Source organism: Saccostrea cucullata, unplaced genomic scaffold (assembly GCF_032062105.1).
Source record: "Saccostrea cucullata isolate Sc308-1 unplaced genomic scaffold, CSIRO_AGI_Scuc_v1 ctg2701, whole genome shotgun sequence".
Lineage (NCBI taxonomy): Eukaryota > Metazoa > Mollusca > Bivalvia > Ostreida > Ostreidae > Saccostrea > Saccostrea cuccullata.
In genome coordinates, this window is record NW_026940096.1 from 81,879 (window position 1) to 97,824 (window position 15,946).

A 15,946-nucleotide genomic window follows, 5' to 3' on the forward strand; every position below is an offset into this window, starting at 1 on the left:
CGACAAAGTTACGAAGCTTTTTGCAGTCTTTCTCCATCTAGGCGGATGGCAAAAGCATGGACAAAAAGTTTGAAACTTGATTTACATTCAACTTTTATTCAAGAATTAATCTTAGAACAACAAATGGTTACAAAATGGATCGTTACATTTAAATATATCTCCATTTCTAACAGTAGAAATGCTGTCTGTGTTTAATAATTACAGAATAGGAAACAAATCTAAGTATCTTCGGTCAGTGAAAACCTTAAAGACGCTGCTGCTGTAAGATAATGGGAAATATTTACCACCATATACTAGAGACATATCCTGGCAGATACTAGGGATCTGTCAGCAATTGATAGGAGACTTACAGGGTGCATTACAGTCTTATCAAGAGTCTCTTAGACAGGAACCATTCCACCAAATACAGTTTGCTACGGAAATTAGAATGGGATATGTTCAAAATCAACTTTCCAGGAAAAGGGCTAAGAATTGAATTCCTAAGCCTAAAATTTACAGCATACAAAGACATCTTACGTGAAATATTCTTTGTGGGAAAAATCATTGCTGCATGTTTTTATTCATTTACAGACACAGAATATTAAATTGAATTTCCATTAATGTAATCAGACTGAATAAATTTTAATGTTCTTCTGCTCCGTTATTTAATTGGGTATAAAAATTGATTCTCTCATTCAAAAGAAAATAACAATGTTACGATCGTAACAAGCTTCTGGCTTCTCCAAATGCAACAGACGGTTGGTTTGGCCAAAAAAGATCTTCCTTTTTGTACATTGAAAAAAATTTAATCTCTCTTCTGTGTCACATCCGCTGTGTGCTCTATGGTCACGATTTGGTAAACGAAGAATGACCTTACAATTTTAGTAAGAGTCAGTCAACATTTGACCCAATGAGCGCTTGTACTTGCAAACAGTGTTACTGCATCGCCTTTATGATATGTATAATGTTGATTTCAAACAAGATTGCATATGCTCTTGAATCATTAACCTGTTTTAGAAGCCAGTCTCGATTAAAAAATATTTGTAAGAAGAATAACATGCATTTGCGTATCGAATCACCTGATGAACATAAACCCACATGCAGTTGATATTGGTAGTGTTAAATAAGGAAGGACAACTGAACATATATGGCAGATATACCATTTCATTTACAATTATTTTTTATATACTAAATACATGTTTACTTTTTCTGCGTTGTACGACGGCAAGTAAATGTAAGTGTATCTGAGGGTATTGTCCTCCCAAATGTAGTCTTCCGGCGGGGACATGACTTAAAGTATTAAAGTAAAACTTACTTACCCTGCTTACGATGGGGTTCACTGGTAACAATCTGCCCCTCCTTCCAACTGCTCTTCTCTTTCTCTCTCTTAATAGAGTATCGCCATGTGTTCCTCTTCGTCCTTTTCCATCAGGGGCCAATGTGAGAGTTGTTATAACATGTGAATTCTTTTCTCTTCGGAGGATGTGGTTTATCCATCTCCATATCTTTCTTTTGATGGTCCTTGAGAGAGGTATGGCTCTTGTTCTTTCATACAATTGTTGGTTAGTTATCTTTTCAGGCCAGTGTATTTTTAAATTCCTCCTTGAGAATTTTCTATGGAACATTTCAAGCTCTTCGTCGTCGTCTTTTTTCTTAATCTTTTTCTTTTGTTCTACATAGTTCAGCACAACACAGCAACACAGATAGACTATTTGTATTGAAGATCTTAAGTAAGTTTGGTCTTTGTGCTGCATTGTGCTGATTTCCACACTTTGGCAAGGGATGCAAATTCGGTCCTGGAAAAGCCTAACCTTCTCCCAATATCTCCCTGAGTTCCTCCGGTCTTGTCCATTGTGGCACCCAGGTAGAGAAATGTTTCGACCTCTTCTATTTTTCAAATATCATTCACTAGTAAATTGGTGGCATCCTTCTTTTCCCCATTTATTTCATGCTTTTTGCTTTGTCCACGTTAATATACTGCAACATCATGTAATCTCCTGGTATTCTCTTGCATGTCGCTGAGTTTGCTAGACATAAGTGCAAGGTCGCCTGGATATTCCAAGTCTTCTAATCTGAACATTTTCCAACGTATGCCTCTCTTATTGCTGGTATTTCTCATTATCCAGTTTACCTCAATGAACTTTCGACTTAATTTCGATTATTCTTTCCGAATAAGATCCTCCAATTTCTTCCTTTATTTTTCTTCTTTCATCTATGACTCTGTATCATTTTGCAGTAAGCCAATCTTTGTGCTTCCTTTTCATCTGGTCCAGGACCTATTTTGCTGTTTCATTATATACTTCTTTCAAAAGAGTCCATTTTTCACTGATTGTGTTTTCGTCATCAGCATTCAAGTTGGAATCCTTTTCTTATTCTTGGATCTTTCAGCTTGTTGTCATTATACACCTTTCTGTTGCTTTCCTTTTGGGTTTAAGTTTCTGCAGAACTTCATCTTTACTTTGGCCAGTACTAGATGATGATCTAAATTAGCGTCTGCATCACGCATAACCTTTACATCACAAACACATTTCCTGTATCTGTCATTCACAATTACATGGTCAAGTTGGTTCCTGTCTCTTCCATTAGGTGACTACCATGTAAATTTGTGTATGTCAAAGTGCTAAAAGAGCAGATGAATAAGTTATTAAGCTATTCGGCTAACCTCATCTCGCTTCCATTCATAGTCCCTATGCACTATTGTCCCATAACTCTTTCCCATCCTTCAGTTTGATTTTCCAACTTTTGCATTTGCATCACACATTACCATCAGTATGTCATGCTTTGGCACTTTTGCAGTCTCTCTTTGTGGCTATTTAAAGAAAGTGTCCTTATTCGCTTCGTCTGCTTCATTTGTTGGGCTATATAATTGTAGTATTGTTAACTTAGCAAAGCGGTTGAAAAAGTGTGCGCTAATGATTTTGTCATTAATAGGATTCCACTCCTCAAGCTTTGTCGGTTTTTCCTGCTAAGTCCCTTTCCTCTATGATGTTCTTCAGCTCCAGAGTACAAGATTGTCTCTCCAGAGAATGTCTCTAGTTCACCAAAGCCTGTTCATCTTACTTTGCTCAGTCCCATTAAGTCAAACTTAAATCTGTTGAACTATCTTACCATGAACGCTGTTTTTCCAATCTGGAATATTGTTCTTACGTTCCAACATCCGCTCGTTGTGATGTCTTAGGTGTTGTTATGGATGGCATCTGCTTTCCTTTCAGGCCCTTAGGGTCCTCTCGGCTTTTCCTAATTGCCGTCATTCTCTCGACTTCCCAATGAGGGTACATGTAATCCTCATCTGGAATCTAGCATGTCGCGCTTGCCTTTCCTTCAGTGGTACTAACTGTTGTAACACAATTGTTTTTTGTGGAAAGAGGTAATTAGCCTTAAGTCCAACCTCCAAGTTTATGTCTTTGGGCCAACATAGTTGCTAACGGTCTCCAATTAAATCCGGAATGTAATCAGAGTTTGTTTTCTCTCCAGTTGCCAAACAAGGCCTCCGAGCCTCATCTTCACGTGCGCCCTTTGTGCCCTTGCGAAGTTAGCCTAAGGCCGAAAAGTGCCCAATATCCGTCTGCTTCCTCCCGGGGGCATTGCATGGGACTTGTTGTGGTAAGGCTATGTACTGGCAGAGAAAGACAAATATTGCTTCCCTTTTGGTATTGCTGCTAGCCAGGGGTGAGGGCTGAAAACGAGAGGTGAGAAGCACACAGGCAATTCAAGGGTGTCAATGTTCGCGGGCAAGCAAAATTTAATTGGTTCATAGGAAAGTAACTTGGATAACTCATATATAATTGTTTGAAGGCGAATTCGTGTAAACGAGTGGCCCCGCGAAATCCTTGAACACTGATCTTGATTCCATAGTAACAATAAAATGTGATAAAATGTTGACTTCAACTTATTTATGCATCAGTGTACCTTTATCACCTGCATATTGGGTTAATGCTGTTGAATCAAACGCCAGAAATGTCAACAGGGGATGCTTACTCCTCCACAGCACTTGGTCCACACCTGTTTTATCTGTCAATGATTGCTCCGCCCCAAAATATATTGTTCAAATGGATTTAGAACTTGATTACTGTTCAGAATCGCCATGTTTCTTACTCTACAAAATCTGATAATGCAGTACGGGGAGTATATGATTTTTTTAATATTTAAGTAAATAACTGGCATAAAAATGTAAAAATTACAAAGTACGTCAGACTGGATTTACTTGCTAATGCAAATGGATCTAAAAATGTATTAATTGGAATTTATTTATCTATATTGGTTAAGTGTAGAGGAAAAATAAACGTCAGGCAAGCAGCATCGATATGGGAATTAAGGATGGGGGGATTAATATTAGGAAAAATATTCCGATACACTTCCTCAAAAGAGAAGGAATGTTCCAAACTTAATGGGGGGATGGGGAGGGAGGGTGTAAAATTCAATAAACGGAAATGGTTTGACTATTGTAAGAGGTAACACTGCAGAATACACCAGGCACTGAGAAACAACACATGACCAACACCAACAACGCTACAAGAGAAGCTTTATGGACCAGTGGAAGCCCTACAGAAGACCACCAGATTTGTAGAGGAGACTGGGATTCAAGTGTGATTAGGCGAACGAAAAGAAGAAGAAGAAGTAAGAGGTAACAAGCCCTTTAATGAAAAATTTCCTACTAAACTGATAGCAAAATTTGAAGAAAAAAAATTTAAAATTAAATTAGGAAGAGGTAATACCCCTTGCATGTCCACTCCGGTTCTATGAACTTGAGTGTTATGTTCACCTGAATGATTGAAAATAACTTAAATAAGGCGCAGTTTTAATCATTTTCAGAATTAATGTTATGAATTTGGAGATTCTCAGTCTCATTTTTTCCTGATGTAGAAAAGATAATCATTTCTATTACCTTGTACGACAAGTGCAGGTAAAGCTAAGAATAATCCGATCATATGTTTTCAAAGCTTTTTTTCTTCTATTGTTTGATTCCGATTTTTGGAACAAAAAACACAAACTACTTGAAAAAATATACATCTCAAAATATTCATTTCAAGAGTACAATTGTAAATTTAAAAAAAACATTTTAAAAAGGGCAATACATTCATTTTTTATTTGTACAAATAATACGCATATTTATTGTTGTGTAAAAGTTACACTGGTAAAAATTACACTTGGTTTATGCATTTTGTACAGTAAATGTATATACAATTAAAACTACTATACATAATAAACTACATCCGTGTAAGACTAAAAAATAATAACTAAAATCATATCAAACATAAAAAATGCCCCAAAAACATTGATTTATTGAATTCTGCTTCATCAAGAATAAAATGAAAAACAAATAACACAGATTTGAGGACACAATGGATATTATTTTTGCACAAAATGTGAACAAAAATATTTACAATAATCTACTTTGCATGTTAATATAAACTTAAATGGTGGACAAGTTTAAAAATATAAAAAAAATAATAAAAAATGACGTCTGCCAATGTAAAACTAGTAAACCGTATATAAAAGCATATTGTGAAATAATATCTATGAATTGTCGGATTTAAGATCAAACGAGTTAGAAGAGTTCCGACAGCCAACAAATGCTGAAGCAATAAAGAAAAGGACCGATGAAATTAAGGACACGAGCACCCACCACAACATGACTCCGACCGCCATCTTGCTGTGACTGTATAGCAGACACGAGCCTGAGGAGCCGCAGGAAGCACCAGACCATAACAGACACGACTGATCCAGGACCCAGCCTACTAACACGGGACCCGGGATCATACCTAGTCAAAACAGATAGAAAACATAGGTAAGACCATAACAGACAGGACTGATCCAGGATTCAGTCAACTAATACCGGACCCGGGATCATACCTAGTCAGTACAAATAGAAAAAATGGATATAAGTCAAGAAAATATTCTAATCATTACCTTTACAGATTTTTTAAGGTATGAAATGTTTCAAATAGCCTGTTTTCCCTGCATTGTCAAGACTAATCAAATAACATTTTTAAAAAGTACGCTATGACGTATATTATGAGACGTAGTATGGTAAATTTTCATCCCTTGCCTAATAATCTCAAGAATATCCACTGTATACCAAGAGCAAATGGTTTGTCTTGGTCATCAACACACCTGCAACCAAACCATTAGGTGTATTTTAAAGAAACATCTATATCTTTATATTCCTTGGAAAAAATCATTTTTTTTCTCTAGCTAGTTGATTCAATTTAAAATATTATACCATAAAGTTGACAAGATGTTCATAGGAAACAAGGGTCATCTGGCTTGATTTGCCCTCTTTAACGTCTTGTAATCCATACAAACTATACTTAGCGCCATAAAATATGTACGTTTTCAGTTTAAAAGCATCATAAATTGTTCGAGTTTGAGGGAAAAAGTTGAAAAAAAAATACTAGATTCTTTTTAACTCTTAATTAAAGTAAAATTTAATAGGCAGGTAATATCTATTACTCTTATATCATATTTTCGAAAAAGATGTTAAAGGTACATTTAATTTGACTTTATAGAAATCATAAGTGGAATGACAGAGGTAAAGCAATCTGCAATATTTGATACGAGTAATTTTGCAAGTTATGCGGATCAAGAGTGCAAATTTTACCCCAGAGTGGACCATCTCATTTGTCAACAATACTTCAGGATGAACAGTAGTAGACTATACAGCTGTACAGACAAAACAAACAAAGACTACTTTTTACCTCTTTGTCGCCATTGATGTTGGTGTTACTGCTGTGAGAACTGACACTATGGCAGTAAACATACAAGGAGAATAGGGAGCTGTGTACAGTTGTCCTCACGGCGCTCCGACCTGGCTGTTGCCACATACCGGTATCGCCTAGATGTCAAACAAAACGTGTACAATTGTTTTATATATTTTTTTTTTAAAATGGTTATAAGAAAACTTATTGTGACTTTGAAAAACAAGAGAACTTACCATAGGACCCATTCCTACACTTGATTTGCATCCTGCATGACAAGGAGAAAAATAAACTCTTTGATCCGCTCCACAAACTGTTGATAAGCCCTGATTTTCACAATCACAGTTTGCATGACAAGCATCTGCATAACCATCAATTGTACTTGACAAAAAGGAACACGTGAAAATGAAAGAGGAAAGATTTCGGAAAAGTTAAACGATTGATGTTTACCATTGCATTGTATTCAAACAAAAAAATGTATATTCAAAAATATTTTTTATTCGTTTTTTTTACTTTGTATGTCTGTTTGTTTTTGTATTCTTGAGGCAATGTCATGAATTTTGTAATCCAATTCATTTTTATGTAATGAAATGAACATTTGCATGTACATTTTTAAAATGGAACATAATCTTGTTTTCAAGACTTATTAGTTTTGTTAAAAGAAATTGTTTTGACAATTTCATAAATTATTATTATAAAAGATAAGTGTATGAATTTGTTTAGCATAATTCCGTATGATTCAGTGAAAAAAATAAATTAGTCTAAAAGTGGCCTAACAATAAGTTTTTTTTAAATTATTATTTTTAATGAAGTTTAAAAATGTTATAATTACTATGCTCACTTATGGCCATATACTCTACGGTTATTCATGTACTCTATCGTGATTCATGTTCAGAGTTACCTCCCTTCATACAGCGTATCTGTCATTAAAGGTACATGTACATAGTTTCAGCTAAAAATTTTCAAATTTATTTTTCTAATTTTTATGTTTACAGATGCTTAACTAAGGTATTTTTAATGAAATTTGAATTTCAGTTGTCGAGATAAAAGACAGATTAAGAGCTCCACACCTTTGTTATGTTGTATGCCCGAGCCATGTTTTGTTTACATAGGCTAAATATACATGTAATTTATGTTCGTTCAAAGCAGATTTTTTTCAAAAAAGAAGTAAAATTCTAAAAAGATTAGACAGTGTCCAATGATATGCTGAATCTTGTTTTGTTATAAATATGATATTTTCTATGTGTAATCAAAAACAAGGTTCGTGCCCTGTTTACATTATGAAGAATTTTAAGTTCTGTATCTCTTTTGTAAATCAACAAATGATGTTTAGAATTTTGCTGATCATTTGAATTGCCTTAATTAAGAATTATAAACATTAAAATTGGTTATAAAAAATCTGTTTAAACTATGTCCATGCCCCTATAAATGCAAATGTTTTTTTCAGCTGGTACTGTGTCGATACAAATATATTTCATTTATTATTAAAAGACGATGAAGACAAGTATAACTTTTAAAATTATTTATTTTTGATTTGGCGATTGTGGCCACGACTTACATAATACAATATATACTTTATTACTCCTTATAACATACATGTAACTCCTTATATACCTTATAATCCTTGTCAACCTTATAATCCTTATCCTTATAAACATTAAATCCTTATCCATATAAACCTTATATCCTTATTCTTATAAACCTTATAAGTCATAACCTTATCCTTAAGATTTGAATACTGACAGCATTCATGCTGGTACTGGGTGAGCAGATACTCAGCAGAAGTTGTGAAAAATACTTGTACATGTATCATGGAAGGCGTCTCAAATAACCGCCAAATGGTTGTTTGTTGCAAAAGACAACCAACGCCAACATATTCAATAAGGAAAACTGTCAGATTTTTTTTTATTTCACGACAATGATCAAACGATTTGCATGCATGTAACTCGATTGATCACATCATGGAACCAAAAATTTTAAAATAATACATAATTCCATATGCTGTACATAATCACACATAAAATCCCACAAAACTTTGAAGTTTATCATTGGTCCAATGACTATGCGTGGATTCAGGACCCTTGACGTTATTTTAAATGGCATCGTAACAATTAGATCACGTTAAATAGGTGGCTTTGTGAATAAGAGATTTTAGGAAGATAAGATGGGTATTTCCGTTTTTAACTAAGTATAGCTCTGAGGATTCTCAATTGTTTTCTTGGCGCATTAAACTGAAGGTCACTTAAATCAGGTAAATTAATTTACATGGTATTAGTCTGGTCCTGATTTTTAAAAAGAAGGCTAGAAATAACTTCTAACGGCAAATAATTATTATTTGGTCCAGCATAGTTTTTTAACCTATTTCAAGTATGCTGAATCCGAAAAAAATATGCTGGCCTTCATGAAAATCACGTTAAAGGGGTCAAAATGGCGATTCAAAATGGCGGACATCCAATTTTTCTAATTTTCTCTTAGTATTGTTCAAAATGGAGAAGTAATGTGTGAATATCTCACTGAGTGTAATACAACTTCAAAAATGATAATAGAATGCTACATTATTAGTTTAACTCAGAAAGTTTATTCGTTTCTACACTTAATTCGAATTTTCTCTGATTTATTTGTCTATTGCTTCTGTATTCTGCTTTTGTAAGGAATTTACATTTGCAAATATCCATACACTGTAGATTTGTATTTTTTCTCTGCATCTCATAATTCTACAATTAAATGATGATGATGCTGTAAGTTAAAAGTCAAAATGGCGGATATTCAATTTTTTTCAAATTATTTCTTAATGTCGTTTTCATAAGAGAAAGGATTTGTGAATATCGAACTGAGCGTAGTGCAACTATGTAAAATGACAGTAGAACACTAATATTATCACTTTAATGCGGAAAATTTGGTCGTTTAAATTTGAAATGTGTTAATTACCTCAAAATGGCAATTCAAAATGACGTCATATACATTCGAATTTCGTAAAATACTAAAACTGCTTAATTCTGAGTCGTTTTGTAGAAAATAATTTCAATTTGTTTTTTTTATTAATGAAATAATATTCAAATATGCAATGAAAGTTGGAGGATATTTTTGTTAATTACTGATGATTTTTATGACATGGATCATTGTTTAATTACTTCTATTATTATTTAGATAATTTTTTGACGACAATTCCGAAGACATTGTACCTATTACCTGTCTCACCATGCTTCATGATATAAAATATTAATAATATCATACAATAATTGCTGTTTAGAGGACAAAATGACAAGTAAGCTACCCCAAGAGCAGTATTCACCGAACGTAAAGGCGAGTGAACATTGTAATTCGAGGGTTGCTAAATCATATCAGTTTTTTGGAAATTCTTGATCTATCTTTAAATGTTTACAATGTATAATGTTTATGTGGAAGGTCTGGTGCAACATAACTTAGCATGTTTTTAGAAATGATGGATCACAACCATTTAGAGGGCTAGGAATTGTTACATCATATAAATCTGAATATATTATAATATCCAAATATCAACACACTTATTAAGAATTATCAGTATAATATACGTAAACCATTTTTGCTCTTGATTGTCCAGCTCTGATTCCGTGTCCCTGCATTTGCATTTTGTTATTCTCAGTCAAAAATTCAACTGCATTCACAAATATTTCATGTTGTGAACGGATAATCTTGTATTGAACAGTGTACTAGTATTTAAATTTTGGTATTTACAAAATCTGAAAGGGAAAAATGTTTATGTTTAATTCCCCCTCGATTCTTGATTCAACCTTACATTATTCTAACAAAGAAGTTTGGATCAAGTTGCCTTGTAAAGTTCTTAGAGTTTTCAACAAAATTTGGATGTCAAGAAAAGTGTTGACGAGATTGAAGTCAAGAATGGCTTAGGCCTATTGGTACGAAAGCTTGTAAATGATAGGAATCACGAGGATTCTGCGAGTGCTCTTAAATTGCACCATTATACAACTTTTCTCACCAATATATGCACACAATGTGACTCCAGATGATAAAGTTTGAAAATTTTCTTGCTAATAGAGTGACCTTTCTACCCCAAAAGACAACAAATCTATACGGTCACAAAGTAGAAAGCTACATGTCTTTAATGTCAGAGATTTTTTTTTATTTTGCATAAAGTTTTGGAAAACAAAATACAGTGTATACTTTTAAAATTTGATCATAAATGTGTTGTTCCTTGAATGTTGAAAATACCAAAATTCTGATGACAGACTGAAACATATAACAAAGTTGGAATAGAAGATGTTATGGGATAATACTCAGCTCTTACAAGTGCTAATTTTCCAAAGCTAGCACAAAGGGTTCGATGAAATCGGACAAGAATTTCTTCAGTTATATTTGATGGTGTGCTTATATAGGGATGTTGAAGTGGAAATGCGAGTTGATAATAACAGCTATTCAGGATTTATTTTAGGTTGATGAGGGCTCAAAGGCTTTGGAACACAGTCAAATACGAGGGGAAATTTGGAAACTCTTAAGTCGAGTTTGTTTTACCTATTTCCATAAAAAATGAAACTTTTCTAGTATTTTTGTTTGTTCATATTTAATGGACTAATCAATATAATCGGCTAAACTCAGAAGAAAGGGACACCAAGGGACATTCCTTTGCCTATTAATTTGCTATACCTTGGAAAAAACATATTACCCTGTCTCCTCCCATCAACCATTTTGAAAAACATTGTTACTGCTCGCTGTGTGTGGAAGGGGTAGGGGGAGGGGTGATTGGATGACTGAAGATGGACTGGAATGTGGTGATATTGGTTAAGTCATTGTTCGCTGAGTGTAAAAGCAGTCTTTAGCTCTTTACGCAGTGCCCTAGTACTGTTTTTGAGTACCCTCTTGCACCTCTACTTGTTATCATACCAGTATATCGATATGTCATTGCTCATTCTCTCTAGAGATAGACACCTGTAGAATGCAAATGGAACCTTTCTAAAGTCTGCAATTTTAAAATTACCTTTTAAATTGTTTCGGCGATAAATCTGTCTTTTCCATAGCTTCAGAAAAATATATATATATTGAATACAATTCAATTAATTTAATACATATCAATAGAAGATTGAGGAGAAGGAAAATTAACTGATAAAATAAACATCTTTAAGTTGCGTTACAAATACACAGTGGCCACTTACGTGCTTCAAAAATTATTTAGAAATTACGTTTCCCATTCTCTTTATATGCATACAAAGCGAGCAAAATGCCAGGCAGTATATATAAATATATTGTGGAATATTACTAAGACCAATGAGATGGGATGGTTGTTCTTGGTTGTTTTCTGCCAACTTATGGATGGGCCATTGCAGATATTTTTCCGAAAATTTAAATTGTAAGTTACAGCTGCATCATCATTCAGTAGTAAAATAGCGAGATGCAGAGAAAAAATACAAATCTGCAGTGTATGAATGTTTGCAAATGTAAAATCCTTACCAAAGCAGAAGATAGAAACAATAGACAAATAAATCAGAGAAAATTCGAATTAAGTTTAGAAACGACTAAATTTTCTGAGTTAAACTAATAATGTTTGCATTCACTTATCATTTGTAAAGTTGTATTACACTCAGTGAGATATTCACACATTACTTCTCCATTTTTAACAATATAAAGAGAAAATTAGAAAAATTAAATGTCCGCCATTTTGAATCGCCATTTTGACCTCTTTAACGTGATTTTCATGAAGGCCAGCATATTTTTTTTCGGATTCAGCATACTTGAAATAGGTTAAAAAACTATGTTGGACCAAATAATAAATTTTTGCCGTCAGAAGTATTTTTTCCTATAAATCGGACCAGACTATATATATTGACATTTTTGATGCATTCAATCTAATATAGACTATGCTTTCTGGGGTGTAAGAAAATCAGAGTAATTTTCTCTTTGAAATGGTTGGACTTCATAATTTTACCTAGAAATATTTCTAAAAAATAACAAAACGACATAAACACCCAATTCAGCCCCACAGGAACCAATTTCATTATGCAGGGGGGGCACAGCTATTTATTTTTAGTTTGTTTTACACATATCCTTGAAAAGCAATAAAAACGCCTGAGACGTTATTATCGAGGGGGCACAAGTGTATGGTAGCTATGCTTTCTATTGTTTAGTGTTCTATATATCGGAAAAATTAGGGGCACAGCTCGATGTGCCCTCCCCCCGGTTCCTACGATCATATGCATACAATCTGCTCGATGTATAACTTTTAATTCCAACATAATCGATGTATAATTTCTAATTACAGAATGGAACACATTCCTCGTCTGTCAGAAGTTCTGTATGTGGGTCTGTGTCGAAAAATAGGGACACCGACAGAAGTGTCCTTCAGAAGGGACGTAATGGACATTGAAGAGATGGTAGGGAAACCCAAAGATATGTTACTTAGATTATTAAGTATACCATACAGTTACAGTGGTAGTTTTAGGGAAGGGTTCAGATTGGACTCTTCTGATTTGGATGTTATGCTTTGGGATCAAAATCATAAAATGATAAGTAAGGTTTCCCAAGCAAAGATTTACAATGCATCAAAACACACCATTATCCTGGTAGAGGATAGTGACACGCCACCTGGATTTGTCAGATTACAACTTCTAACAGAGACAAGAGACTGTTTCATCAGACAAACACGTGTTTCCTTCAATGACAAATTTTATCTTTCAAATTTGATATGGAGAAAAGAAATGTTGCAAATGAGCAATGAATACTTTAAGAATGCCAAAAGTCATGGTCCGTGTATAACCAAATCCTGTGCAGGAACTGAAATTGACGAAGTTTATTGTTTAGCAAGTATACACTGGCCAAAATCAGCACTTAAATGGATTGAACGATCTCTAAATTACACCTGGCCTCCTGAATTTGTGATTAAAGAAATTTTGAACAATGGCTATCACTGTGTCCCTATCGGAAGTAGGCCTACATGTGATGATTTATGTGTTGATCAAGAACTCGAGTGGAGATTATCGTTTTCTCGAGCCGAAAAGAGACTTGTGAATACCATGAACCATACCCAATTTTTATGTTACGGACTTCTTAAAATATTTCTGAAGGAAGTTATCAATGACTGTATCGAGAAACCACTACTTTGTTCATATCATATAAAAACTACGATGTTCTGGATTATACAGTTTGGAACTATCCAATGGTACCCAACCAATTTATTGAACTCTTTCTGGAAATGTTTGAAATATCTCATTCATTCTGTAAATCGTGGTGTATTGTCCAATTTTTTTAATTCTCAAAATAACATGTTTGCAAACAAAGTAATTGGAGAGGAACGCATCTTTCTGTTGGAACAACTGAACCGGTATTATAAAATGGGTGTGTCTTGCCTGCTGCTTAGCCCGACTCTCAGGGCAATTGTGGAACCAGCTCTTGTCAACCCGTCTTTTGAGAGTCCTTTCGCCGATGGACATGTTAAATCTGTCCCAGATATAGATTTGTATTACACGAGTAAACAATCCTGGTCCTTATATAAGGGTTTTGACCTTCAAACATATTATTTATATTTAAAATCAATAGAAAACGTATTACAATTTCCATTATCGCCATGCCAGACATTAATATTACAATATAGTACTGCTAAAACCCTTATTTATATGTTTTTCCTCATGGCAAGTACCTCTTCTTATTGCAATCATAAGGATATGTACTGTAAAGATAGAATTCTTTGTAACATTTTAAAGCTGGTAGGAAAGATAGGTTGTGGGGCAGATTCATTGTATCTAGCACTGCATTACTATAGGACAAGAAGATATCATAAGGCAATTTGTATAATTAATTTTATTAGGAAAAAGATATCACAATTTCACAATTATACGATTATAGGCGGGGAAATATATCAAGCTAAATGCCTTCGGTCTCCATCTAATCGAATGACAATATCCTGGGCTGAAGACATTTGGCTACATACAGATGTTCCCTTTCTTCAAGAATTAATTTTAGAACAAGAAATAGCTTGGCAAAATGAAAAGAACACTTTCTATATATCACCGTTTGTTCTTGTAGAAATGCTGTCTGTGTTATCTTACTATAGACTAGGTAATCAGTCTCAATGTCTACAGTCCCTGGCAGACCTAAAGATCTTGCTCCATGATAGTGATAGATGTGTATCAGTATGTCTTAGAGACATATCCTGGCAGATATTAGGAATCTGTCAGCAAGTTGTGGGGGACTTACACGGAGCATTGCAGTCTTATCAAGAGTCACTAAAACAGGAACCATTCCACAAAAATCAGAAAGCTGCAGAAGCTAGAATAAGATATATTAAAAACCAACTTCATAGAAACATTCCTTAAAAAGATGTATTTACATGTATACACCTTTCTTGTAGGTAGATTATACAGACCTGTTCGGCAAAAATCAATTTGTATATATGAAGATGATTTTCATAAATATAATCAGACTGAAGATAGCTTTAATGTTATAGCTTTGTTTTTGTTTTAATTGTGAATAAAACAAATCCCAAAATACATCTGTATCATTCAAAAGAGAGTAACAATGCTCACGATTGTAACGGTGATATTAATGTTTCTTCTCCAAATACAACCGGGGGATTGGATTGTTTGTTGTTAATTTACGTCCCATTCGAGAATCTTTCATTCAATTAGAGACATCACCATGTAATGATGAAGAGCCTCAAACTGACCTTTACTCGGCACTCAGGACCAAGTGCAGTTAGGGATCTTTAAATCTTTATCGTGCCAACTCCTGTCTTGACAAAGGACCTTGGTGTTTAAGGTCTAATCCGAAGGATCGAAAATTTCACTTCAAGTGCCGAGCGCATGGTGAAGGATCAGTAGCTACTCATTTCAATCGACTTAGGTAAGTCGCGGCGAAGATTCGGAGTCACGACCTCCCGATCACGGAGCGAGCGCTCTACCGTCTCAGCTACCGTGAACTGTGTCTTAACAGGAAAGCAGAAACGATTTGGAAATTTAGTATTGGGGGGGGGGGGGTTAATATGATGAAAAAATATCAACTTACCTGTAAATGATACGATACACTTACCCAAAAGAGAACGAATTCTCCAAACTTAATTAACTGGGAAGGGTGTAAGGTTCAATAAACGGAAAGGGATTTGACTATTGTAAGAGGTAATAAACCTTTTAAAGAAAAGTTTCCTACTAAATTGATAGCGAAACTTTCTTTTTAAAAAAAAATGTAGGAAAGGGTAATGCCACCTGCATGCTCACTCTGATTCTGTGAACTTGAATGTAAAGTTCACCTGTATGACTGAAAATAAGGCCCAGTTTAAGTCATTTTCA

The 15,946-nt window shown here is 34.3% G+C and overlaps 1 protein-coding gene across 1 annotated transcript; it reads left to right on the plus strand.

The window, feature by feature from the left end:
• The first annotated feature begins 12,928 nt into the window (after positions 1–12,928).
• Positions 12,929–14,977, plus strand: LOC134254771 (uncharacterized). The gene is made up of 2 exons (XM_062737295.1): positions 12,929–14,132; positions 14,688–14,977. Exons 1-2 carry the CDS (start codon positions 12,929–12,931, stop codon positions 14,975–14,977), a joined length of 1,494 nt encoding a protein of 497 aa, XP_062593279.1.
• The last annotated feature ends 969 nt before the right edge of the window (positions 14,978–15,946 follow it).

What these genes read in the sequence shown, in the direction of transcription:
- LOC134254771 (XM_062737295.1), top strand. Translation starts at nt 12,929, where the DNA reads ATGGAACACATTCCTCGTCTGTCAGAAGTTCTGTATGTGGGTCTGTGT. An exon ending in TATAGATTTGTATTACACGA is followed by an intron (nt 14,133 to 14,687) that starts GTAAACAATCCT and finishes TTGTTCTTGTAG; the next exon opens with AAATGCTGTCTGTGTTATCT.